General features: G+C 47.2%; 1 protein-coding gene across 10 annotated transcripts in view; it reads left to right on the top strand.

Moving 5' to 3' along the window:
• Positions 1–308: 308 nt before the first annotated feature.
• The window catches only part of LOC105496043 (leucine rich repeat containing 55), a 37,176-nt gene continuing 10,895 nt past the window's right edge, over positions 309–26,589 (top strand). The window contains exons 1-5 of one of the 10 annotated variants that reach the window (XM_011766069.2): positions 309–494; positions 839–963; positions 1,201–1,402; positions 2,276–3,809; positions 8,378–11,062. In XM_011766069.2, coding sequence (XP_011764371.2) covers positions 3,020–3,809; positions 8,378–8,613 — 1,026 coding nt within the window. In that variant the 5' untranslated portion in view covers positions 309–494; positions 839–963; positions 1,201–1,402; positions 2,276–3,019 and the 3' untranslated portion in view covers positions 8,614–11,062. The other 9 variants (XR_011610566.1, XR_011610567.1, XM_011766073.3 and 6 more) reach the window with 9 other exon arrangements.

Here is a 26,589-nt window from a genome sequence, read left to right as displayed (position 1 = left end):
TATTAAGCAAAGAAATAAGCCAGCTCTTTGAGCAAACCAACTGGTCAAGACAATTTTTAAAATGCAGGACAGCTAGAGACTTGTTCAATGGGTCAGCAAGAAAACAGATATTGCACAAATTTCATCCTCATCTGAAGTCACTCCAAGGAAGCTTGGAAGGATGAGAACAAGACAACAGACAGAATCCCCTGGGCCTGGAGAAAGAAGAAAGGATCACAAGCTTCCTTTCCCCTTGACAGATCCAAGTGTCTATAGAGCCCCAGGTGCCCCCACCTGGCTAAGAAGTTGGCCTTTTGGATCCCAAAAGTTCTCATATCCCAAGCCAAGGGGAAATCGGTCCACTCCAGCCAAGCCTCCTAGCCCCAGAAAGCCCATGGGGTCAGGACTTAGGGAAAATCAGGGAACATATAAAAGGTCTCTCCTGCAATAATGGTCCCTAACAAGCCCTGAGCCAATCACCTGGTACCTGGAGCCCAAAATACATTCCAACCCAGGTAAGTAGATATTATATGGTGACTACAAAGATATATCCCATCAAGTGAGCAAACTTGTCATATTCACATCTCCTTTTTGTTTCCATTCCTATTCATGTTTTCAATGCCCCCATTCTTCACTTCTCCCATCCCCCATCAAGTCCCTTTCTCCATTCATTGCAAGCCCTCTTAGTTTTTTCTTCTGGACCTGATGCCCTTAAGCTGTCCCTCCTCTGTCTCAGATTCCAGGTCCACACCTTGCCCCTACTACAACATCTCCCACTGGGCCCTGCCTGCTCCTCTTTGTCTGCCCCTGTCCAGTTGCCCACCCTTGTCTCCCCTTCTTCTCCTCGCTCTATCCCCAGGATTCTGTGGGCAGCTGTGAATTCTGCCCGGTGCTTCCTTCCCTCCTTTCTCTTCGTGGTGGGGTCCACAGCCAGTTCTCCTGTTGCTCAGAAATGTGGAGGCAGTTGCTAAGAGACAGTGAAACGTCAGTACCTGGCCCTCGAGGAAAAAAGGGGAGTGAAAAAGGGAGAGAAGAGGGGGAGGGATGGAGGGAGGGAGAGAGAGAGGGCGGGAAGGGGGAAGGGAGGGGGAAGACCTGGCTCTGCCGGAAGCCTTATACCCCAGCAGCCTGGGCACCAGCTGAGTTTCAGAAAGAAGCATTCAGATTCTGTGAACTTTCTTCTGAGCATCCTTTCTCTGTGATTTTCCTTTTGGGTGAAAGAAGGGGCAGGGGGACCGCAGGACGGGAAATCACAGAAGATGCTGGCCTGGGATCCAGGAGACAAGGAGGAGGAAAGGCCGGGGGAGGGGAAGAGCCGGGGAGGCAATCTGTTCCGAAGCAAGCAAGGAGCGAGCGGGGATTCCAGGAGGAGGGAGGGAGACCCGCGTCTGCTGCAGATTGATGGCTGTGTCCTTGGAACGGAGTGAGTAGGCTCCTGGGGCCTGTGGGAGTGCAGAGGGAGACCTGGGGCTCAGAAAAAATGAGTCTGCATGAAGGGTAGCTGGGGTGATTTCCCGGTGGGCGGGATTGAGGCTTGAAGCGGTAGGAAAATAGTCACCGCCAGGCCTAGGGTGAGGGGAGGACCGAGGACAGCAGGTGGGCAAGGGAGAAGCGAGAGGGCGCAGGGCGCGAGGGCTGAGGCTCTGGGCGTGGCATCACTCTCGGTCCCTCTGCTGCGGGCGGCGAGCAGGAGAGTGCAGTGTGTGAAAAGGGATGCTGGGATGAGGGGTGTGGGCTGGCAGGCGAAAGATGCTGGAGGTCGAATGGGGAGGGGTCTGCAGGATCGCCTGTGCAGAAGGAAGCTGGAGCGAAAACCGTGAGGCGTGAGCATGGGGCAGGGCAAAACATGGGGGAGTCACAGAATGGTGTGTGAGTGTGTGTGTGTGTGTGAGAGAGAGAGAGAGAAGCGCTTAGAGTGTTTGAAAGGAGTGTGCAAACCCCCAGAGTGTGGATGCCTGTTTTTCTTAGGGAGTTGTTCAAGGGTGGAGTGTTTGGTACTGACGGGGATGGGGTGATGAGAAGAAGAAGAAAATGCATCTTACCCAAGACGGGAACTGAGAGGAGGATGGCTGCAGGTTGGGTCAGGGAGGGCTCGTGGGTTACAGCAACGTGAGCCTGGGGTCTGAAGGTACCATGGTCCACACCTGAGAGACGGTAAGCAGAGAACTTTGTGGTTGGGGGAAGCAAAGAAGGGAGGAAAGAAAGAGACAGAGATAAGACAAGGGTCCTAGGTGAAGGGACAAGGGGGTGTCGAGGGCACAGGATTTCTCTGCCTGAGTGTTTTTCTTGTTGACAGGGAATTCGGCCTCCACCTGCTGAATACAGAGCTGTGCTGAGGAAGGCGCTGGCTTGGAGAAGTTGCCAGAGCTCTGCCAGCTGACCCTCAGCCTGCACCTTCGGGACTCATGGCTTCTTCTGGCCCCGGAGGCCCAGACAGTGGGCATCACCTGGGGTCCTCCTCTCTTTGGAAAAAAAAGAGGTTCCCTGGGGATTCCAGCAGCCACTGAGGCTGAGGACTCTCAGACTTTTAGGAGACCCATGGAGACTCACTTCCTCCCGGGTCCTCTTCCCAAAACACCCACGCTGGGACCCCCTTGGACTCAAGCCCACCAGGCCACCAGGACAAATGGCCACTGAGACCTTCAACACTGGAGACCCAGGTGCAACCCTGGCTTCCTAATCAGTCCCAGACGTGGGACAGGACTTAAGTTTTCTCAGAAGAGGTGCCAAGGATCTTTAAAGGGCACCTTTGATCTCCTTCAGCCCCTCCCTCCCAGACACAGCACCAAGAGGAAACATCCAGCAGGCATGGGTGAGAGAGACACAAAAGATCTGCAGGAACTCTTCCAGGACCTGCTGGCAGCTGACCCAGCCCCATCCTTGTCCCCTCCCTTTCTCAGGTTTTGATCATCATTCCAGACCCTGGGAGACCTCAACTGGGTGTCTCGCCCCCTAGGCTCCGGAAGGGGACCTCCCGTGGATCTCAGGAAGCCCTCTGGTGCTCAGAGGCTCCTGGGAAAGTCTCTAGCCATGATACCACATGCTCAGAAGCTCCACCTTCACAGACTCTGGCCCCAGATGTAGCTGCCTTCCTGTGTCACAGACTCTCAATTCCATGGACACAGTCCTCATGGGCTCCCTCCAGCACTGCTGTTGCCAGCTGCCTAAGATGGGTGACACTTGGGCCCAGCTTCCCTGGCCCGGGCCACCCCAAGCGGCAATGCTGTTGGTCTCCCTCCTCTTGGCAGCCGGGTTGATGCACTCGGACGCTGGCACCAGCTGCCCAGTCCTTTGCACATGCCATAACCAGGTGGTGGATTGCAGCAGCCAGCGGCTATTCTCCGTGCCCCCAGACCTGCCAATGGACACCCAGAACCTCAGCCTGGCCCACAACCGTATCACAGCGGTGCCGCCTGGCTACCTCACATGCTACATGGAGCTCCGGGTGCTGGATTTGCGCAACAACTCCTTAATAGAACTGCCCCGGGGCCTCTTCCTCCATGCCAAGCGCTTGGCACACTTGGATCTGAGCTACAACAACTTCAGCCACGTGCCAGCCGACATGTTCCAGGAGGCCCATGGGCTGGTCCACATCGACCTGAGCCACAACCCCTGGCTGCGGAGGGTGCACCCCCAGGCCTTCCAGGGCCTCGTGCAGCTCCGAGACCTGGACCTCAGCTATGGGGGCCTGGCCTCCCTCAGCCTGGAGGCTCTTGAGGGCCTACCGGGGCTGGTGACCTTGCAGATCGGCGGCAATCCCTGGGTGTGTGGCTGCACCATGGAGCCCCTTCTGAAGTGGCTGCGAAACCGGATCCAGCGCTGTACAGCAGGTAATGGAGGGGTAGGACGGGGCAGCCAACAGGGGGAGGGCTTGCCTCAATGGAAGCAAAGGCTCCAAAGAAAAGGGAGGGACTTCGAGCCGGAAAGCACCTACTGCGTTTTCTAGTGTGGGCTTGCCTCTTTGTACACCAGCTCTGCCAACAGGTTGTTTATAGAATCCTTCCAATGCATGCAATGCCCATTGATTCATGAAACAGATGTCCCTCACCACTGTGGGGCTCATGACCTAATGAGGCAGACGGATAGTAGACAAGTGAGAATAGCACATCGTTGGTGGTTCTTCTTGAGCTTTCACCATGACCTAAGATCTTGGCCTCCATTATCTCATGAGACCCCCATTTTGATTATACCCATTTTCCAGGTGAAGAAGCTGAGATTTAGAACAATAAAAAGGCTTGACAGGAATCACGCACTTAGAAAGTGGCACGGCCATGAAAAAAAAAAATTAAAAAACTAGAAAGTCGCAGGACCATGAATAAAACCTAGATTTATTTGACTTCTAAGCCCTGTTCTAGTCTACCACACTGCTTTCTTAGCATTCCAAGTGTTGGAAACTCTCGTATAAATAGTAATGGCTAACACAATCTCAACAGAGCCACCACAGCTTAAGCTGTGTGACAGCCAACATGTTCCAGGAGGAACTTGAACCTTAGTACTTGCTATTTACCAGGCCCTTTCTTAAGCAGCTTTACCTATCTCTTCCTATCCCCAGAAGAACACTAATGAGGTTGCCGCTCTACAGAGGAGGAAGCTGAGGTTCCTCCTCTGTAGGAGGAGGCACAGAGAGGTTCAGTAGCTTGTTGGAAGTTACACAGCTGCTAAGCGTTGAAGCCAGGGTTTGAGTCCTGGCAATCTCCCTGACTAGATCCTGACAAGTCAGGTTCTGACCTGCCAGAAGAGTCAGAACCTGAGTCCTGGACTGGCCAAAGGGCTGCAGTAGAGTTCCAGGACCTCATGCAACTCCATGACCTGGACCTCAGCTACAAGAACCTGGCCTTCCTCAAACTCAAGGCCCTGAGCAGTGTAAACTTTGGGCACAAGGTAGGGAGCTGAGAGGAAGAGTGAGATGCAGCAACTCAACCAGCGAATCCCAACTGGAGGGTAGACTGGGGCCTGAAGGAGCCCGAATCACACAGGTTTGATGGGCGTCCCAACCCAGAGGCATCTGAGCCTGACCCAGAGGCAGGTAATGTTCAGCCGCGGCCCTAGCCACCAGCTCTCCTGTGTGACAATACCAAGGCTTGGCACAAGCACTCAGAAGTAGTAGCTGAAGGCCCTACCCCAGGGGCTTTCCCAGAACGTGAGCTCAGCACATGTTGAGAAGAAGCAATGCTGAATGCGGTAAAAGGGAGAGGAGGACTGAGTGGGGAGCCCAAGACCAAAATAGTTTGGGGAGGGCTGTGGGTCACGATTCCAGTGTTTCCACAGAACTGTAGGAGGAAATTCTCTGGCACCAAAATAGCTGGGGACTGGGATGGGGCGATGGTGGAGGGCAGGAGGGGGAGGCTGTCTGGAGCAATCTCCTCGCTTGCTCAACCACGGCAGAGGCCGCGCCTCCCCTCTCTCTCCTGTGCACTAATAACAGAAAGGGCACCCAAAGCACTAAGCTTCCATCACACCCAGGGACTCCTTTTCTGTGATCTCTGAGGTCCCTGCTGCTCTGCAGAAGCTCAGACTCCCAGCAAGCAGGAGAGGGGTCCAAGATTTCATCAGTGTAGGCTCACACATACATCAGTACAGGTGAGGAACCTGAGCTCCAGAGGGGGACAGGGGCTGTTCACAGGCCCATGATGAGGAAGCAAGCAGGCCCAGCTGGAAAGCCAGGTTCCCTGTTCCTCCACAGAACACACTTTACACCAGGTCACATGCACCAGGGTGCTTCTCCTTAAGGACAAAACCTTGCCAGTGGAGGCAGAACTAGGGATGCTCTTCTCTTTACTCCCTTTTTCTTCATGGAACTCCACTGTTACCCATGGATTTTGGAAAAACTGAACAAAGAGGGCCATAATAAGCAAGCCCCTGGGATACAGCATGACTTTAAGACTGGTGCCTTGACATACCAGGGGGTTTTGTCAGCCTCTATGTTCCCATCCTGCATCCTGTGTGGTCCCACCAACGGCTGTCAGGGGCTCCTCTGGCTGGTCCATATGAGTGTTGCCACATTCGCCATCTCACTGTCTCACCACTACCCACTTCACCTACATAACAGACTTTAGAGTTCAGCATCTTCGGGTTTCCAGAGGAGAGCTCATGCGAGTCAACCCCAGACAGGATCCTGGCCTGGGCAGGACATGGATCCTGTGTTCACAGCCTACAGGGATTACTCAACCTGGGATTTGGGGAAGGTTCGTGTTCTCCTTCCAAACCTGACTCCCCATTTCCAAGGATATTGCTGCTGATTCAATTCTTAAAAGGATCAATCCAAATCCATCATTTGATTCCTTGCCCTCAAAAACTGCAGAATGAATACGTAGCATTTATACAACACATAATTTAGAAAATGTCTTCATATTGACTCTCAGAAACTTTAGATTGGCTTATCCTCTTTTTTTTTTTTTTTTTTTTTTTTTTTTTTTTTTTTTTTTTTTGAGACCGAGTCTCACTCTGTTACCCAGGCTGAAGTGCAGTGGTGCGATCTCAGCTCACTGCAACCTCCACCTCCCAGGTTCAAGCAATTCTCCTGCCTCAGCCTCCCAAGTAGCTGGGACTACAGGTGTGCACCACCACACCCAGCTAATTTTTGTATTTTTAGTAGAAATGGGGTTTCACCACGTTGGCCAGAATGGTCTGAATCTCTTGACCTCGTGATCCACCCGCCTTGGTCTCCCAAAATGCTAGGATTACAGGCGTGAGCCACTGTGCCTGGCTGGATTATCCCCTTTTTATAGAGGCCTCTTATTATAGAGGCAGAGCATGAGAGCCAGAAAGACCAAAAAACAAAAACAAAAAACAAAAAAAGAAGAAGACTTACCCAAGGTAAGAGCTTGATTAATATTTATCCACTAAACAAAGGAATGATTGGCTGCTCAAAAGCTGGTGCCTAATGCTGCATGGCAAGAGTGTCACCTGCACACTACCTTTACTTCCCAGGCAGAGTGAGATAAGACCATTGACAGCCATCATGCACTCATAAAAGCAACCCCAGAAGGATGAGATGAGACCATCAATGGCTGAAGATAACAATAACCCCACCAGAAAAAGCCGCCCCTCCTACAGAAGGCTGAGTGCAGAATATGACCCCCAATGACCTGTCTAGGGAAAACAACCAATACAATAATTCATATAATTGAAATATATTTTATATATATTATATATATTACAATAATATGTAACGTATAATTCATATATGTTAACTCACTGAATCCTCACTACAACCCTAAAAAGTAGATACTGTTATTATCCTCATTTGACAGATGAAGACGTCAAGACACAGAGAGATGAAATAACTTACCCGTAATCATGCAACTAGCAAGGGGTGAAGAGGGGATTTGAAACTAGGCCAATAGCTCCGGAACCCATACTCTTAACCTATACTCTGTGTATCCAGAAAAGCCACATAAGTAGTGGAAAGGCCCAATGATTTGGAGTTGGACAGAGTCTTATATTCATGTTGTAAAGATTCATCAAGCACTTACTATTGACAGGACACTGTTCTGATGCTAAAGATACCATGGGAGTGGCTTATATTGAAATGGGAGAAGACAGAAAATAAACCAATAAACTTTCAGGCAGTGATCAACACTACATAGAAAAACAGAGAAGAGCAGGTAAGATAGGGAGCCCAGGGGGAGGTGAAGTGGGGTGCTATTTTATTCAGAGTCTTAAGGAAAGGCCTCACTAATAATGTGGCATTGAGTCAAGTCCCAAAGGAAGTGGGGAGCTGAGCTGTGCAGAGATAGAGGGGAGAAGCTCCCTCCCAAAGGGACAAATGCAAAAGCATCCCTTCCCTGCCTCAAGAGGGGATACTCTGGGGTTATGGAAGGATGACCAGGAGGTGTGTGTAGCTGGAGCAGAGTAAATAAGGAACAGAGTGGAAGAGATAGGAAAGAGTCACTGGAGCCCACAGGGAGCACCTTGGTTTTTGCTCCATTCAAAGACAGGAATCCAGGGAAGGGTTTAAGTAGAGAAGGCATGGCAGGATATCAGGTTTGAAATAACCACCCAGCTGACTGTATTAAAATGGTTTGTCAGCTTCTGGTGAGGTCCCAGGCTGCAGGCTGAGGACAGACACTTTCTGACGCCCAGAAACCAGTTGGGAGGTTGTTGTAAGAGATGATGGTGTCCCCAGATCTACCACTGGTCACAGCCAGATGACTTTCAGCAAATTGCTAAACTTTTAAACAGTACTTTCCACATCTATAGAAACAGGCATAAAAATCCTTGCCTTGAGTGTTGTTGAGGGAACAAAAGGAGATAAGTAGAATTCTTGGCACATGGAAGAACCTCAATGAATGCAATGAATGTCTTTCTTACTTTTTCCAGTGAGCGGTTGTTGGGGGGCTCTCCAATCCCCTCTCCCTCCCCGGGTACCTCACCCTCCCTGACTTCTGTGTTACAGATTCTCAGCTGGCTGAGTGCCGGGGCCCCCCTGAAGTCGAGGGCGCCCCGCTCTTCTCACTCACTGAGGAGAGCTTCAAGGCCTGCCACCTGACCCTGACTCTGGACGATTACCTATTCATTGCATTCGTGGGCTTCGTGGTCTCCATCGCCTCTGTGGCCACCAACTTCCTCCTGGGCATCACCGCCAACTGCTGCCACCGCTGGAGTAAGGCCAGTGAAGAGGAAGAGATCTGACATGCCTGCCTCTCATCCCTCCATGCTGCTGACCGCCACAACCACTGGCCACCAGACGCCCTCCCTGACTGCCCACTCTGGTTCCATGGTGACCTGGCTGCCTCAGTCATGGTTCAAGCAAGGAGGAGACACTCACTTTGTATGAGCATCTGCTTTGGGCCAGGCGGTGCCCTAGGAACTGGGAACGTCCGATGAATTGACTCAGTCCTTGCCCTCAAGGCACTTCCCTCTGGTCAAGGAGAGAGATCCAAAACTATTCCCTTTAAGACTATATGTCAGGACTCTGAGCACGCCATTATGGAGGCCCAGAGGAGGAGCCATCATCTGTGTCTAGCAATGTCCATGAGAATTATAAGATTAGTGTGATTTGTGAACTGGGTCATCAGGAAATATCTACTTCGTCAGGTAGGCAAAGAAGGGTGTCTGCAAATGGCAGAGGCCAGAATATGCATAGTGCGCTGTGTTGAGAAGAGTGAACAGTTCCTGGTCACTTACTTGTATAGAGGGGGTGTGGCACAGAACTCAAACCTACCCCCCACCTCCTGACACTAAAACTGTCAACTCTCAGCAATGCCAGCCACTGCCTCCAGGGAGTAAGAACACCTCCATACCAGCCCCTGGCCTCCTTCCACCAGCAGCTACCAGGTGAGACCACCTCCCAGTGACTGCCCCCATATGACCAATTGTCACCAGTTGGTGAGGTCCCAGGCAGCAGGCTGAGGATGGACACTGCCCTTTCACCTGCCTCTCACTCAAGCTTGGCTTCAGAAGAGAGAGGCAGGAGGCCCAGCAACTGGGGGAGCAACAGTCCTGGCACCTTGGGACCCTAATCGTGTGACTGTTCTCGCCACAGTGCTCATGCCACAGGGTCTCACCAGGAAAGTGCACGGTGGGCCACAGACCCGTAACCTGGCAGCACCCAGAGCTAAAAGGGGACAAAGGCAGCACAGTTACGACCATATGAGGCTTTGCGTTTTCTTCTAAGCAACTTACCCACGTTAAGCATAAGGGTGAGAGAGCTGTTAAATACTAAGCCCTTGGCAGTGTCAGGCACTGTGAAAAGCTCTCTTCACAAACCATTCCCTTTAACACACACACAAATCTTTTGAGGTGAACGCTGTTGTTCCCATTTTACGGATGAGGCAATTAAGGCTCAGAGAGGCTGAAGTCATATGCCACTATGAGCACGATAAAGTCCGTGCTCTTTCTACTGCCCCATCTAAGTTTTGGAACATCACCACTTCCTCTAGAGTTATATAAATTCAAATTCAACTAGAGCTGACAAAGTTCCTCATAAGGTCCAGGCACTCCTCCGGGCACTTTTATATCTATTGACTCACTTCTTTCAATTGTCACAGCAACACTGCCTGGTGGTTTTTTATTATCCCCATTTGACCGATGAATTAATCTTAGAGAGTTGAGTGACTTACCCAAGGTTGTCTGGATAAGCCCTAGGAGGAAAGTGGTAGGCAGCTCCATTCAGGGAAACTGCATCTAATCAGTCAGTCAAAAATCAAGTAACTTTACAAGCAAAGCACAATTATCATCGTTGTCTTCCTCGTCAGTTTCGTCAGTGTCATCATTATCTGCCCTCTATTTGTTCAGCACTGGATAGTTCATGAGTATTTTTGCATCATTCTCCTTGACTTTTCACAACCCTGTGCAGGGGGTAAATCAAACATTGGTAATCCTGTTTTACAGATGGAGAAAAAAAGTCTCAAGGTTGGGCATGACTTGTCTATGTGACAAGGTTGGGACTCAACCCAAACACGGTTCTCTTTCCAGTGCTTTCCCAAGTGCTTGGGGAAGAGAAAGCCTCAGAGGGCTGGGTAGTGGGGCCCTGGAATTCAGCATCCATGAATGTGCTAGTGGATCAGCTAAATAGAAGGTAGTCAAACCCATCTGCTGTACGGATTGAACTATGCTCACGGTAGGGCAAATTGCAGGCTCTGAAACAGAAACTACACAGGTAACATCTGAATAGGAGACTCCTGCTTCACAATGTGTAGATAAAACATCAGCAGGGGTGACCATGGTGGCAGTCATGTGAAAAGTAAGATCTTCGGGAATCAAGAGAGGAAGTTGTGTTAACCACTCCTACTCAAGCCCTGCTGTGTGTGTTGCAAGAGATAATAAGAGAGCAAGAAAGCTACAGGTGAGAACCCCTGCAGTTTAGGAGAAGAACATGAAGGCACAGTCCAACATGCTGAGAAGTCTGGCCAGGAGGAGAATTAAAACAGGGGCTTTCCACTTACCTTGTCCCAAGCCCCAGCAGTATTCCACCATCCTATCCTCCTGGAAAGCCTGAAACGAATGAAGGATGCTAATATATCATCTTCCAGGAAGGTATCCCTCACTCGTGCTTCCCTGAGCTAGTCAAGCGAAAGAGTCTTCAGAAACTGCTAGACCTGAAGTACTTGAACCCGTGTCCCCTGAATCTTGCTTACAACATCTGGGACAAATCCCTGGCCCTGTGACATCCGAAGCAGAACTGTGCCCTGCTCTCTCCTTCTGTGATGACCAAGGATGGTGAACTCGAGCTGTTCTCTACAAGCCAGGCCGGCAACCTAAATACTTGGAGAGGAACTTTTAGAAACTTTAATCCTGACAAAACAGAAAAGTTTCCCACAGAGGGATACCATAATACTATAATAACCTCCTAGGAACTATTGTTTGCCAAAATATAGTTAATATATTTTAAGACACATGCTTTTTTGCATAGGACTAGAACCAGAAAAGACACCAAATGCCCCCTTGACATCAATGTCCTTTCTAGTGGGACAATTTGGTCTCCATCAAAGCCAAACCCTTCTGAGCAGGACACATGGCTTTTAAAAGAGAGATGTTTCTCCTGCTGCTAGAGGTTCCTCAGTTTATTAGAGCACAATGAGGAAAGTATTCAACCTCCCTACTGCCAAGGAATTCCCTGCTTCTCCCCGACTGCCATCATCTTGTCCAAGCTATCAGAAGCAAGCTTCCAGAGATAATCTAGCAATCCTGATTGGAATCGCTCCCACATCCCTGGTGACCACAGGCTTCGTTCAGATTGTCCAAACTGGTTAACGTGTATGTAATGGGGTATCTCTGCATCTGCATGTCTGTCTGTGAGGTTCCTTGTATGTTGGCTGTCTGCTGACGTGGGACAGATCTCTCTGGAATTTGGGTTCAGTTCTCTGACATACTGCTAAATATGCATAAGTAAACATGCCTAAATAGGCATATTTAGGTTGGTGCAAAAGTAATTGCGGTTTTTGCCATTAAAAGTGATAGCAAAAACCGCAATTACTTTTGCACCAAACTAATATTACATTGTTTGATAGATTAAGATGGAATCCCACCAGGTTTAGGGCAGGACTGGATACTCAAAAAATAAAGAAGGAGAAAAATCTGTGGCAGAGGCATCCCAATGAGAACCTGACTTCTCCCTGCTTCCCTCTGCTCTCTCCTGCCCCTCAGAGACTTGCCCTTATTGCAGAAGCTTCCTCCATGCTGGGCCAGAGGATATCAACGTTCAGCTTGGTCAAGATTTGGGCCAAGAAAATTCCTTTTTAGAAGAGCCCTCATATCTCAATCATACCACTTTGGGCCAGTTATCTCTGGTCACTCTTAGACAAACCCTCATCTCTCTTTCTCCATTCCTAGAGGAATTCCCAGGGAACTTTGCAGAAATAGGTCTCCAGAGTTGCTATAGAGGTTCATGGCTCCTTTCAAGGAGGGACACGTATGAAATTTGAACAGATTAAGAGAGGTGTTTGTCTTCAACCATGGGGGAAGACCTGCAGCTTCCATTTTCCCCTACAGGTGTCTGTGCTGACATCCTTTCCAGCAGTAGAAGAGTAAAAAGATATATCTTGATCCATTCCTCAAAAGGACATCTTCCTAAAGCCAGAGAAAATTGTCTGCTCTTCCCCACCCCAGGAAGAGGCAAAAGGGAAGTGAGGGCGTCACAAGGTCCTTTGTAAATCACTATTGTGTTTGTCACAGCACTGGGCGGAGAGCTGGATCCACAGAGCTCTCAGTTTTTCTAAGCACTGTCCTGTAATGTGCTAATGTCTGGGGGTGGGAGGGCTGGGGAGGGGTGGGGTTAGAGGGAAGATGTCATTCTTTGTATGGAGATGATTTTATAACCATGCACTTTTGTAACTGTGAAGAATTTTTCATGAATGTACATTAATAATAAAGAGTGTATAGTTTAACAAATTTTCCTAAGAGCTGTGAAGAGGGAGAGGGAGAGGGAGGGAGGTAGAGAAAGAAAGAGAGAAAGGAACTAGGCGGAACGAAGAGAATGTGTGCCAAAATATACACACAAAAGGTCTATGGGAGGGAGTGGATGGGAATAATTAGGAGATGTGCCAGCCATGGAGGGGCATGTGTGGGAGCTGAAGGAACATCACAGAAGTATATTTCTACCAGGCAAAAAAAGAATACGCGTGTGTCTGTATGCACATACCCCTCTGTGTAGGCATATTTTGGTGCCTGAAATTACACAAAGAAGAGAGCATATGTCTTATACATGTTGATGTTTGCAGCTTGGGTCGTCCATAAAACATGCCAAGGCAAGTGGGTGTGCCTGCCTAGTTAGCATCACTGAAGGGTGTGTGATAGGGAGATGGCATGGACAAAAAGACATTAACTCAGGCATGCAGGTAAATCAGGCATCTAAATTCATGGTGTGGGGGCTGGATGAGGCCATCGCTGGTATAAGTTCAGCCTCTTTTCTCGTAGCTTAATAAAGAAGGGAAAGGATTCTAAACCTCCTGGGTTTTGCAAGTGTTGCCTATACACCATCAGAAGTGAGATGCCTTGGCAGTGTACCTTGAGAACAGGGACAGGAAAAGAAGGAAAGTGTACTTCTGTAGGTACAATGGCAGCTGTTTTTATCTTAGTATTCTAAGTAGGAAGTGGCTGTAAGGAAGTCAATCCAAGCAGGAAGTGGCTCTGAGCAGAAAGTAGTTCCTTCCAGCAATAGGGATGTTAACCTCCCTCTATTCCTCCCACTCCAATTGCCGCAGGGTACAAACAAATACTGCACTCACAGCCTCTAAATGGAACACGGATACTGACTCAGAACACTCAGCTAAACAGAGAACATCTTCAACTGTAATCAGTGTATTCTAGAGTAGATTAGAGGGAGGCAAAACCCTTCTCTTCAAATTAAGTATTTAATGGAGACTATGCTGAACAAGTGCAAGATCAAAAATAAGGCTCCTGAAATAGCAGACATCTCACGGAAGACCAGATCTTGCATATCTCATTCAATGCTGTTCATAGTGCCAAGCAACTGATGATGATGATGATCATCATCATCATCATATAACATTTACTGATCACTTACTATGTGCCAGCTGCTCTGCTAAGCACTATATATGGATTAATTTACTTAATTTTCACAAAAACCCAAGGTAAGTACTATTATTATTTCTATTTTGCAGATGAGGCAACTGAGGCACAAACAAGCTAACATGTGCTTAAGGTCACATAGCTAGTAAGTAGTTGATCTGAGTTTAGACACTCAGTAATACTTGGTGACTGGCTAACTTCAGAAGACAAGAACAATGTGGGCCATAAGAGAAAATTCAGTCTCAGTCAAAAGTAGGGTTTTAGCCCCAGAGGTTTATTAGTTTATTAGTTTATTTTCACGCTGCTAATAAACACATACCTGAGACTGGGAAGAAAAGGAGGTTTAATTTGACTTACAGTTCCACATGGCTGGGGAGGTCTCATCATCATGGCGGAGGGTAAAAGGCACTTCTTACATGGCAGCAGCAAGAGAGAATGAGGAAGAAGCAAAAGTGGAAACCCCTGATAAACCCATCAGATCTTGTTATTCACTATCATGAGAATTGCATGGGAAAGACCAGTCCCCATGATTCAATTACCTCCCCCAGGGTCCCTCCCACAACACATGGGAATTCTGGGAGATAAAATTGAAGCTGAGGTTTGAATGAGGGCACAGCCAAACTAGATCAGTCTTCTATGATTATTTGGTGAAAAAAAATTGGAGGGTAATAGGTAAAACCAACACATATCCTAATTGTTTCATTGCAAGTAGCTTTAATGGCTGCATTGGGCAAGGTAGACTAATTGTGATAATAGATTATTCCAAAATCTCAACAAAGTAAAGATTTGTTTGCTAGATTATTTGACACAATTAATTCTTATTTCCTGCTCATGTCATGTTCCAAAGCACATCAGAGGCTCTGCCTCACATGGTTATTCAGGGACCCAGGATTTTTCCATCTAGTGGCGCTGCCATCCCTGAGGCCACGGAACCCTCCAGTGAATTCTCTACAGCATGGAGGATCTCAAGGACATTTGCAGGAGTCAAAAATAGAAGTATTGTACTTCAATTCCTGCATATTCCATTGGCCAGAACTGAGTCCCATGATTTCATTTAACATCAAGGAAGTAGACTAGCTGTGCACATAGAAGGCAAAGGAAACAGACTTTGATCAACTCCATCGGTCTCTAAGATGGTCTGCTCTTCTTGTTACCAAATACCTGTTTCACTATTCCTCCACACTTATCTTTCCCAGTCACCACATCAAGGTCAAAGCTCAAGATTGCCAATGTCCCACTACTCTCCATCAGGTCTCTTGGTGGTCCAGTGACCTATGAACTAAAAAGAAAAATTATCTGCCCCCCGACCCACCCCCTACTCTACACACACCCAATATACAATGGTGGCACAGGGACAGAGTAACAGCAAATTAAAGACCTTGTTTGAAAAGGAGGAAAACACACACGCCCATTATGGTTCATAGCAATTCTGAAATCCTGCTTGGAGAGCATTAGGAAGGCCTAGATTAAGTTCTTATATTCAACTCTGATTCTGTTTTCTGAGAAGAACTCCTTTGTCACTGTGTCCTCTATGACCTCTGACTCTTCCCTTTTGAAGGGCCTCCCTTTTCCATTATCCACCATGGCTATATGTACAGTGGATACTGGGGAGAATGCAGCCTTTGGGGGTTACCCAGCTTCAACAGCCAGCCTTCTGCTGATGCAAGTATGCTGGCCTGAAACTGCTTTTAGGACTCAATAGTTGAAAGCTTTTTGGTTCCAGGTTCATGGTTTCACAGCAATTTACCTCCCTTAAAAAGTAGTAGATTTCTGTTTGCTTCCACGAAGTTCCACATTTCAGTACGTACACAAAGTTCTGTCCCAAAAAGTGCTTTCAAGCCTATCTCGACGCTTTGCTTTCTCTTCCTCCATGCCTCTTTCTCTTCCCTTAATGCAATCTTGCAATTATCTGAAACAACAGATGAGAAGGACACATTCTCATTCTTGTTCATTTCCTCTTGGCTAAGTCTCATTAACTGGATGTTTTTAGAGACCTTGTTACTCAAAGCCTTTTTCAATTTTATCTCTTATCATTTAGGTCTCGAAGCAGTCAGATTTTTCCATTTTTTTAGTGCCCCTCATTTTTTACTTTCTTTCTCTTTCTTTTCATTTCTAATTTCAAACTCCTTTAAAACTAAGTAAGGCATTTAGAAACCTGGTTTGGATCAATCTGGGCTGAGACCAAAAATATTTGAAACGCGTCAACAGTTAGGCAACCTGAACTTCATGAAGGGAATGAAACTCCTCATGAGAAATGGTCATGGGGATGAGAAGGAAGGAAACGGAGAAGAAGAAAAAAATGCTACCAAGCTAGAGAGTTCACTGATGACATTCAGATTTCAGAAAGTCTACCAGAAATCACCACAGCAGGGATAGGTCTGCCAGGTTGCTAGGGAAAAATTACTGCTCATGGATGCTGGTAAAGAGGCTGTCTAAAGAGAAAATGTTGGCTGTATTGTATTGCTGGTCATTATTTCCAACCCCCTCAACATGGAAGGCAGAGATCACAAGGAAATACAAACCCCACTGTGACATGGTTACAAGAAAAGTAATATTGTTATGTGCCCCCCTCCTCCACCCAGCTTTACACCTATCTCATGGAATCATTCAGGAGTATACTGCATGACAGTCTAGAAAACACAAAATAATGTGGCTGATTTTACAAAGCTAAGGGTTTTATTCCTGTAGCTGAGCCAGTATTCAAAAGAGATCCCTGGATCTGCAAATTAAAAGCCAAAGCTGGGCTGGGCACAATGGCTCACGCCTGTAATCCCAGCAGCTTGGGAGGCAGAGGCAGCTGGATCACCTAAGGTCAGGGGTTCAAGACCAGCCTGGCCAAAATGGTGAAACCCAGTTTCCACTAAAAATACAAAAAAATTAGCCAAGCATAGTGGTGCATGCCTGTAGTCCCAGCTACTCAGGAGGGAGAGGCAGGAGAATCACCTGAACCCAAGAAGTGGAGGTTTCAGTGAGCTGAGATCATGCCATTGCACTCCAGCCTAGGTGAAAAGAGCAAAACTCAGTCTTAAATAAATAAATAAATAAATAAGCCAAAGCTATGAAAATGGTTGATATAAGAAGACTACCTGGCCAAGAGTTAGATTCCCATATAAAACAGCAGTTTATGCCTCCATTCATTTAAAAATATGAATCCCACACCTCTGCATGCTAGACATATACTTCAAGTGCTGAGTATATGATGCTCAAAAAACTCACATTCTGCCCCTGCCCCTTGTTGTCTTTCTATGTAGGGGTGGGGGTGAGAGGGTCAGGAATGGTGGCAGATCAGACAATAAAGAAAAATAAGTAGTCCCAGATAGTGATAAGTGCTGCAAAGAAAATACAGCAGGAAGAGGGTTGGGGGGTGAGATTACAGAGGTAGGCCTAGATCTCACCCAATAAGTAGGTCTCTGTGGGCTCTGGTCAGACCTCAAATTTTGTGTAAATGCAATGGAAAACCACTGGAGGGGTTTCAGCCAGGGAATAACATGATCTGACGCTATTTTCCAAGACCATTCTAGATGCTGAATGTTCAAAAGGTGGGAAAGAATATATAAGCTGTGACATCAGGGAGGGGCCTTCTCCATGAGTCCAGGGGAAAAGTGTTCCAAAGGAACACCAGGGCTCGTGGTGGATAAAGGAACAATCAGAGTAGAAATTTTGAAGGCAGAGCCAATAGGACTTGCTGATGCATTGGATGTAGGGAGAGAGGACAAAAGAAAAATCAAAAATAACTCCTAATCTTTTTTTTTTTTCACATCAGCTGCAGCAATGCTCAGCCAGGCCTAAGTAGCGGAAAGACTGTCTTAATTCTATTAAAAAACATACACACACAACAGATAGTCAACAATCAGTAAGTCAGAAAACCCTGATGAGTAAGTTGGAAGGGAGAGGGAGGAAGCAGATAGAAAAACAGATTCATAATGTCAGGAAACGGCCAAAACCTGAGGGCCCGGAGACGGGGGTAGAAAAATATGAACATACAGAATTGGTTTCAACAGTCTGAAATATCATTCGGAGCATCTCTGTGGATCTTAAATAGAGCAATGGGGCCTCGGGAACTGGAGTTCAAGTCTAATAATCAGCAGCATTTTCAGTGGAGATAGATTTGTATCCACAGTGATGTGCTAGAGGCAGAGCATCGATCTAATGTTGTTTCCTAGAAGGAGAGTCTTAGACTCCCTTGGCTGTATACCAGGAAGCAAACCCAGGGAACAAATTATATTTGAGACGGGCTCAAATATGAAATGGGAATATTGCGTAGAATCACATAAAGAAAAATGGGAATGAACAGCTTGTACTAACTCATCTTAACCAAGGAATGGAAGGCAATTGTGACAAACTAGGTGTCTCAGGATGGTGTTAACACTGAGAACATCCAAAACTGTTATGATTATTACGCATTTACAATGCATTACACACTGCACCAATGTACTTGGAATATCTCACGGATGTCTCACGATTTTCCTGGAAGAAAATACAGAGCTTGATTAAAAGCATGGACTAGGAAACCACACTGCCTGGTTTCAAATCCCAATACCGCCACCTTGGGCAGGCGACATCACCTCTTTGACTCTGAGTGTCTCTGCCTGTACATTTCAGAGGATAACGGTAGCTGCTTCACAGGACCTCTGAGAAGATCAAACGAGTTCATGTAAACAAAGCGCTTAGAACAGTGCCTGGGACAGAGTGATATTCAATAAGCAATAGCGACGATTACTGTCATTCCTTTTTTACAGGGAAAGACTTAGAAGCTGAGAGATGCTTAAGTAACCTGTCTAACGTCACAGGGCTGAAATGTGGCAAAGCCAGGGTTTTAATCACCTCTGTCCTCCAGACCCAGTATCTATCAGATACCAGATAGGTCACACTGGCAAGCTGTGAAGGCGAGTCTCCAAACCTGGGAGTGAACCATGTGAACCATGCCCTCAATATTCACATCCTTGAATGGTCCACTCCCACAATGAATCTGTGCTGGCCCTGTGACTTGATTTAACCAACAAAAGGTGGCAGAAGTAAGGCTGTGCCTGGCAGCTTCTGCTTTTGGAAGCCCTGAGCCACCATGGATTAAGTCTGATCCATGGAGAGAGATGGAGAGTCCATATGGAGAGACCACGTGGAGAGAAAAGAGGCTCAACCTTTCCAGCATGCCAGCTGAGCCCACCTTTCTAGCCATTTCCCCAAGGCACCGGACATATTAGTGGATACATATTGAACATTTCAGCCCCAACGACCCTCTGACTGCATCCCCATGGGAGACCCAAGCAAGACCAGCAAAACAACTCTCCAACTTAGCGACAGTGGTGACAATGTATTGTTTTAAGCCTCTATGTTTGAGGCTATTTGTTATGCAACAATATGCAACTGAAACACTAATCTGTAAGAAAAAGACTTATTGGGGACAAAAACGTGTCAGCAACATAAGGCTGAAACCGAGAGTAACTGTTGCGTCCCAGAAGCAAGCTGTAGAGAAAGTAATCACCCGTGCTCTGGAGTCCTGTTAATGAGCGTATAATAGTGCCAACAACACAGTAAGAAATCAACAAAAAATTAGCTGCTTTTTTTATTATTAACAAGAAGACACTTATTCTAGATGCAATGTAATTGCAATGCAAGGAATAGCTTAAAATCCTTAGTTTTTGCTTCTAACTTCTCCAGGAATAATGCCGCAGGAAATTTGTATCACTTTCCTTTGCTTTAGGAAATTTTAGTGCACAGTATTGTAAAGACATGATTATTAAAATATTTGACAAGGACAACAAAAGTTAATAAAGAGAAGATGATCACAACTGGTCTCCTATTGCTCGTTAAGAGTAGTGACTTCCTGGCCGGGCACGGTGGCTCATACCTCTAATCCCAGCCCTTTGGGAGGCTGAGGCAGGTGGATCACCTGAAGTCAGGAGTTCGAGACCAGCCTGGCCAACATGGCAAAACTCTGTCTCTACTAAAAACACAATAATTAGTTGGGCATGGTGGCGGGCACCTGTAATCCCAGCTACTTGGGAGGCTGAGGCAAGAGAATCGCTTGAACCAGGGAGGCAGAGGTTGCAGTGCACCGAGGTGGCGCCATTGCACTCCAGCCTGGACAGCAAAAGTGAAACTCCATTTCAAAAAAAAAAAAAAAAAAAAGAGTAGTAACTTCCCAAGTTACTACTGCAAAATAGCGTTGTTACAGACCAATGTATCATGACAGGCATTTTTCACCAAAAAAAAAAACATTTCCAATTCAGACACAAAGTAGTACAAGACTTTGTCTATGTAAAGAAGTTTAAAACCCTGTCTCACTCCACAATCGTGGAAGAATATTGAGTTCCCAGAAATAAAGCAGCAGTCAAAGGTGGCACAGATACAGAGGCTGAGCCCATGAGTTACACAGAGGAGTGCAGCTGTACTGCATTCATCATTTTGATGAATAAATAGATAAGGGAAAAGCAAGGCCTTCCTTAGAAATAAACGTTATTTCTGTGGATTACTTTAAACGTATAATAAAGTCCTTCAGTGAAAAAAACAGACATTCCAACAGAGACCTCAGGGGACAAGAGCAACATGGAATACCCAAAAGACAGTCTAGATTAAACAGAGTAGAATCATCAGCGGTAGAATTGAGAACAATCACCAGACCTTTGGTGGAGGTGGAGCTGAGCACTGATCTTTGGACCTGTTATACATCTTGTATTGCTTTATCGAAGCAACGGTGTAGTCCAGAGGTCCCTGACCCCCCGGCCACGGATGGGTACTGGTCTGTGGCCTGTTAGAAACCAGGCCGTGCCGGGCGCGGTGGCTCAAGCCTGTAATCCCAGCACTTTGGGAGGCCAAGACGGGCGGATCACGAGGTCAGGAGATCGAGACCATCCTGGCGAACACGGTGAAACCCTGTCTCTACTAAAAAGTACAAAAAAACTAGCCGGGCGAGGTGGCGGGCGCCTGTAGCCCCAGCTACTCGGGAGGCTGAGGCAGGAGAATGGCGTAAACCCGGGAGGCGGAGCTTGCAGTGAGCTGAGATCCGGCCACTGCACTCCAGCCTGCGGGACAGAGCGAGATTCCACCTCAAAAAAAAAAAAAAAAGGAAACCAGGCCGCGCAGCAGGAGGTGAGCAGCAGGTGAGCGAGTGAGCAAAGATTCCTCTGTATTTAAAGCTTCTCCCCATCATTCGCATTACTGCCTGAGCTCTGTCTCCTGTCAGATCAGCGGTGGCATTAGATTCTCACGGCAGCGCCAACCCTATTGTGAACTGCGCATGCGAGGGATCTCGCGAGGTTTTGCGCTCCTCAAGCTAATCTAACGCCTGATGATCAGTCACTGTCTCCCATCACCCCCAGATGGGACACTCTAGTTGCAGGAAAAGAAGCTCAGGGCTCCCACTGATTCTACATTTTGGTGAGTTGTATAATTATTTCATTATTGTTGTTTACAACATAATAATAATAAAGTGCAAAAATAATAATAAAGTGCATATAATAATCATAAATCATCCCAAAACCATTCCCCATCCCAGGTGTGTGGAAAAATTGTCTTCCATGAAACGATTCCATGGTGACAAAAAGGTTGGGGACTGCTGGTTTAGTCCATTGGAAATCATTCCTTGTTTCCATAGAGATCCTTCTCTTCTACCATTTGTGATATATGGATTTCTGGACTGCATGAGCCCTATCTCATTATTAGAGTCTTGGGATTTGTCAAGAGTTGGCAAAACCAACGATGCAGCCCACTCTCTGATTTCCTCCTTGAAGAACTTATTTATTTCTGTCTGAAAGTGCTACGATTTACTCCAGGAGGCTGGTAATTATAGAAGGCAGCTGTAGTAATGTAGAAGAAGCCCTAGGCTTTAATTCAAGAGACGTAGTCCCTCAACAAACACTTGCCGAGGCCCTGGCATGAGGCAAGGCAATGTTTAGGTATATGAAGAATTACTAAAAACCAAAGAGACCAGAGATTATCGATTCATATTTTATCCACCATGTCCAGCATAGGGCTGGATGTGTAACAGGTTTTCAATAAATGTTTGTTTAACCTAATTAATCATGACACTAGTTAACAAATCAATTTCCCTCTCTGGGGTTGGTATTCCACCTCCTATTTTAAAATTTAAAAAATGTCAGTGGGTTACAGTATCACCTCTCAAAATCAAATGTGCATAGCAATTTCCTGGGAATCCTGTTAAGGTGCATATTCCAAACCAGTATGCTGGGAAAGAAGACCTGGAAGTTGCATTTCTAACAAACCTCCAGCATTGCTGGCCCATGGACCACCCTTTGAGCAGCAATGGGGCAAATGATCTCTCGGGGAGAAATTTTGGATACAACGAGGGATCCTCCAATTCTATGTTTTTTAATTATGAAAAAATAGTAGATACTCTAACTGTGGAAGGGAGAAGAGAAGTGAAGGGGGCTGGCCATGGTGCCCGGGGTGGATCCAGGAGGTTGGTAGAGGCTTCTCCTGGGGGCCAGCAGGAAAGGCCCACTCTTCATCACAACGCACAAACAAATTCTTTTTGGTGCCTGCAAAAAGAATCAGCATAATTTCGCTGGCTCAGAAGGCTCTGTCTCTTAATGATTCTTCCTGTTTTTCTCAGCCTGATCTAAGAGAATGAGAAAACAGCCCTAGTGAAGGTCAGCAGAGGTCAGAGAGGTCCCTGGAGAGGGCCGCTTTCAGGGAAGTGGAGCAGATAGAGGCCCAACCCTTCTGCCCACCCTCATCTCTGCCTAGCTCTAGCGCTACTCCTTAACCAATTCAGCCCAATCCCAGTGTATCAGTACTCTGCCCCAAGTCAATTCCATTCAATTAGACATTCATTACTACTGATGTGTGTGCCAATGTGCTAGATGCCCCAGATGATGCCAGGATGTGACAGGGCCAGGGCCCTCCAGTTGCCCGTGGTCTAATGGGGCAGAGTTCCACAGTCACAAGAAGACGTGTTACAATGAAGAATGCAATCAAGGACATGAGAAAGAGATCTGCAAGTACAATGTGAATTGAGAGAAATGAGATACCAAACTTTACAGAGAAGGGGACATCTGAAATTTAAAGATGGGTATAGGCTCTTCAATAAAGATGGAAATAAGCCATTCCAGGTGGAAGAAAAGGAGAGACAGCACAGAAGGGAAGGAAGAGTGGATGCTCACGACAGAATCCAGTGTGACTGGAACAAAGGGTATTTTGAAAGAATAGCCTGCAATGGAGGGTCTGGAAGGTGCAGGGGGGATTTTCATCTTTAGGGTCTTAGTCCTCCCTTTCCCATCTTTAGAGTCTGATAGTTGGCCTTCCCTTCAACATGCATATGCTTCCCTGACCCATCTTTAGGGTCATACTTGCAAAACAGTTCAAGATTAACCACAGAAATTCATTTATTCCACAATCTTTTACCAAAACCCTAAGACATGTGAGGCACTGTGCAAGCATAGGAAACACAGCCAGGGATGAGACAGGCAAGTTCCAGAGAGCTGGACAAATAATCAGTAAAGTGAGTAGGAACGAGAAAGTCTTGGGTGCAAACATATGCTGTGTGTCATAAACAAAAGATTTCCTATCTCTGAGCCCTGGTTTCCACCTCCCTGATGGGCATAATTACACTTATTCCACGGGGTTATTGTAGAAATTAACCTGTGGGGAAAGAGCTTCATACTGTGTTGGGCACGCTGTAAGCATTCATGACCCATGTATTCTTTATTCAGCCATAAAGAGAGGCGCCTGGAATACCAAATCTCCAGGGTCCCTTTCAGCTCCGATACTTTGCTTGGGCAGTTCGAAGACTCTGTGGCACCTGTAACTGTGCCCACTGACCAGGGTCCTGGCACATCCCAAGGAGTGAGGCTCCATCCCTCCCTGAACAAGAAGCTTCCACGAGGGTGGCCTGAGATGAGGCCAGTGGATCAGGCAGGCATTAATCAGGTGGCCGCCCTCCTTGGCTGTGGCGCCAGCAGCCCAGGCAGCATTCTGGCAGCCTAGCTTCCCCGATTGGCTTCCACACCACTCCACAGACCCGTTGCCATGACAGTGAACCCCAAGGGGCACCCAGGAGTGGCCAGAGCTGGAGAGGAAGGTTCCATTGATCGAAATCCATCTGACTCAGCCTTGGTTGATTTCAGGATACCGGAGTGAGAACAAAAAACAACAATTTAAATCTACTGAATGCTTTTTTCGATGCCAGACAACATATTAAGTGTGTTTTTCCAATTCTCTCATTTCATACTCACAATGGTAACGTGAAATAGGGATCCTCATTCCCACTTAACAAAATGAGAAACTGGGGATCAGAGAGGAAAATACCAACGTCACCCACGTAAGTGGTAAGGCCAGGATACAACTGTGCCCCCCAGCTCCAGCCCCAGGGATGTATCATTCCAAAGACCCTGTGCTTTTCCACAAACCACAGTCTTCCCAGCCACCTGAGCCTCCAGGAAAGTTGATGCCACTTTCCCCCCTTGCCTGAATATTCCTGAGGGGCCAAGGGGGGCAGCTGCAGAGAGCCAGGTCTCTAAGTGATTCCTCAGGGACAAGGCCAGGTCACCCAGATGATGAGCTACTCAGACAGCTGCCAAAATTATGTTCTGGTATTTTCCAATGCAATCCCAATTTCAAATATTCTGCTTGTTTTTCTGAAGAATGAAAATTCCAACATATTGCCACCAAACTAATACGTCTCTCAAATGAGATGTTACATCTGGAAACAGCAAAATATTTGACAACATCTCTCAGACCCTGTCACAACATTTAGTTCTAAAGAGCACGGTCCCTGTATTTTGATGCAAGGTAGCAATGTGCAAGCTCTGGCCTTAGGTGTAGGGCTCTGCCTGCCAGAAGGAGGCTATCCAGAGACCAGAGGACATCAGCCCTTTTTCTAACCTCAGCAACTAGAGATCTTGCCGAAATAACTGTTTGGCATTCCTTTCCTGCCTCTCACCCCCCTTCTCATGGCTGCTGAACTATTGAGCCCAAACTCTGGGAACCCATGACATGGGAAAATCCAGCTGGCTTCTGTGGCCCCAGACATCTGGATTCCCTAACCCCAGGCAGCCAGCTGAGCGAGGAGGCAGCAACGCAAGGATGCTTGGGAAAGCCTTTGGAGGGATGTCTGCCAAGTCATCGCCCTCCTAAACAAACACATGTCCCACTATCTAGGGGTCAGCAGAGCCATGTTTATATATGCTTAGGCCATTTGACTGATTAATTAATTAGCTCCCTAGGTGGCCTTTGGCCACTAAAGCTTCATCCCTTGGGGCCTCAGTTTCCTTATCTATGAAATATTAGAATTAGGCAAGTTGATGTCTAAGGTTACTTCCTGCCCTACGATTTCAGCTTTCTACCATAAAAGAACAGGATGAGCATGGACAGGATTTGGCTCTAATACTGTCCCTGCTCTGCCAGCATGGGAAAGTCCCTTCCCATTTCTAAGCCTCAGTTTCCTTGGGAGGTTAAATGAGGGGCAGATTAGATGATCTCTCAGTCCATAGCTCTGTTATCTCAGAAACTGGAACACATCTTGACATGCCGTCTCCCTGATCACCTGCATGCACTGTAACCCAGCAGACCCCATCTCGACAGCTCCATTGCCACCTACTCAATCAGGCTGCCTGCTCTCACCTGGACCAATGCAGTAGCCTCCTAACTGGTCAAGCAACATCCGCCGCCCCTCCCTCATCCCCGTCCTGGAAACTACCAAGGTGAAGTTTCTTTTCAAAACACAAATCAGCTAGGCACAATGGCTCACCCCTGTAATCAATCCCAGCACTTTGAGAGGCTGAAGCAGGAGGATTACTTGAGCCTAGGAGTTTGAGACCAGCTGGGACAACACAGCAAGATCCCAGCCCCACCAAAAAAAAAAAATTAAATTAGCCAGGCATGGGAGCACTTGCATGTAGTCCCAGCTACTCAAGAGGCTGAGGCAGGAAGATGACTTGAGCCCGGGAGGTCAGGGCTGCAGTGAGCCATGCTCATGCCACTGCACTCCAGCCTAAGCAACAGAGTGAGACCCTGTCTCAAAAAGAAAAAAAAAAAAAAAAGACTAAGATCATGTTAGTCTGCTGCTGGTATGGATTTCCATTGCAATTAGGGTAAACAACAGCGCAGCTTGTGAGACCCTCACGGCTAACTCAGCCCGCCCCTCAGCACCATGTCTCACCACCCTCCCTTCCTCAATGTACACAAGCCCCTTGGCCTTTCGCTGCCTTAATAGACAAGCCTCCTAAGCCTTAATCTTTGTTCATGCTATTTCTTTGCCTAGATTGCTGAACTGCTCCCTCTCTATCCCACTCCCTTCATCAACTTGTCAATTTCTTCCCTTCCTTTAGATTTCACCTCAGGCATCTCTGCTTAGAAATCCTCCTGGGAACTCGCCAGGCTAGCTCTGATTCCCTGGGTAGACTTTCCCATAAGACCGTCACCTTCCCTACAGAGCATTCCTGTCCATTTCTGAGTGTGTTCAGAGATGACATTGTTTTCTCTCATTCCTCTCATCCTATAGTCTATACTCAATAAACCTTTTCAAGATGAGCAGAGAGAGCTGGATGTTCTGCCCTTAGGAAGCTCCTAAGTAGAGGATGGCATCTTTTCCAACAACCCCTGGCAGAGACCAAGACTAAAACAGGTCTGATCTAAGACTTTCAGGCTCCCGAGGAGACATCCTGCTGACTGCTGGAA

Source organism: Macaca nemestrina, chromosome 12, assembly GCF_043159975.1.
Source record: "Macaca nemestrina isolate mMacNem1 chromosome 12, mMacNem.hap1, whole genome shotgun sequence".
Lineage (NCBI taxonomy): Eukaryota > Metazoa > Chordata > Mammalia > Primates > Cercopithecidae > Macaca > Macaca nemestrina.
This window is presented reverse-complemented; position numbering and strand designations above follow the sequence as displayed.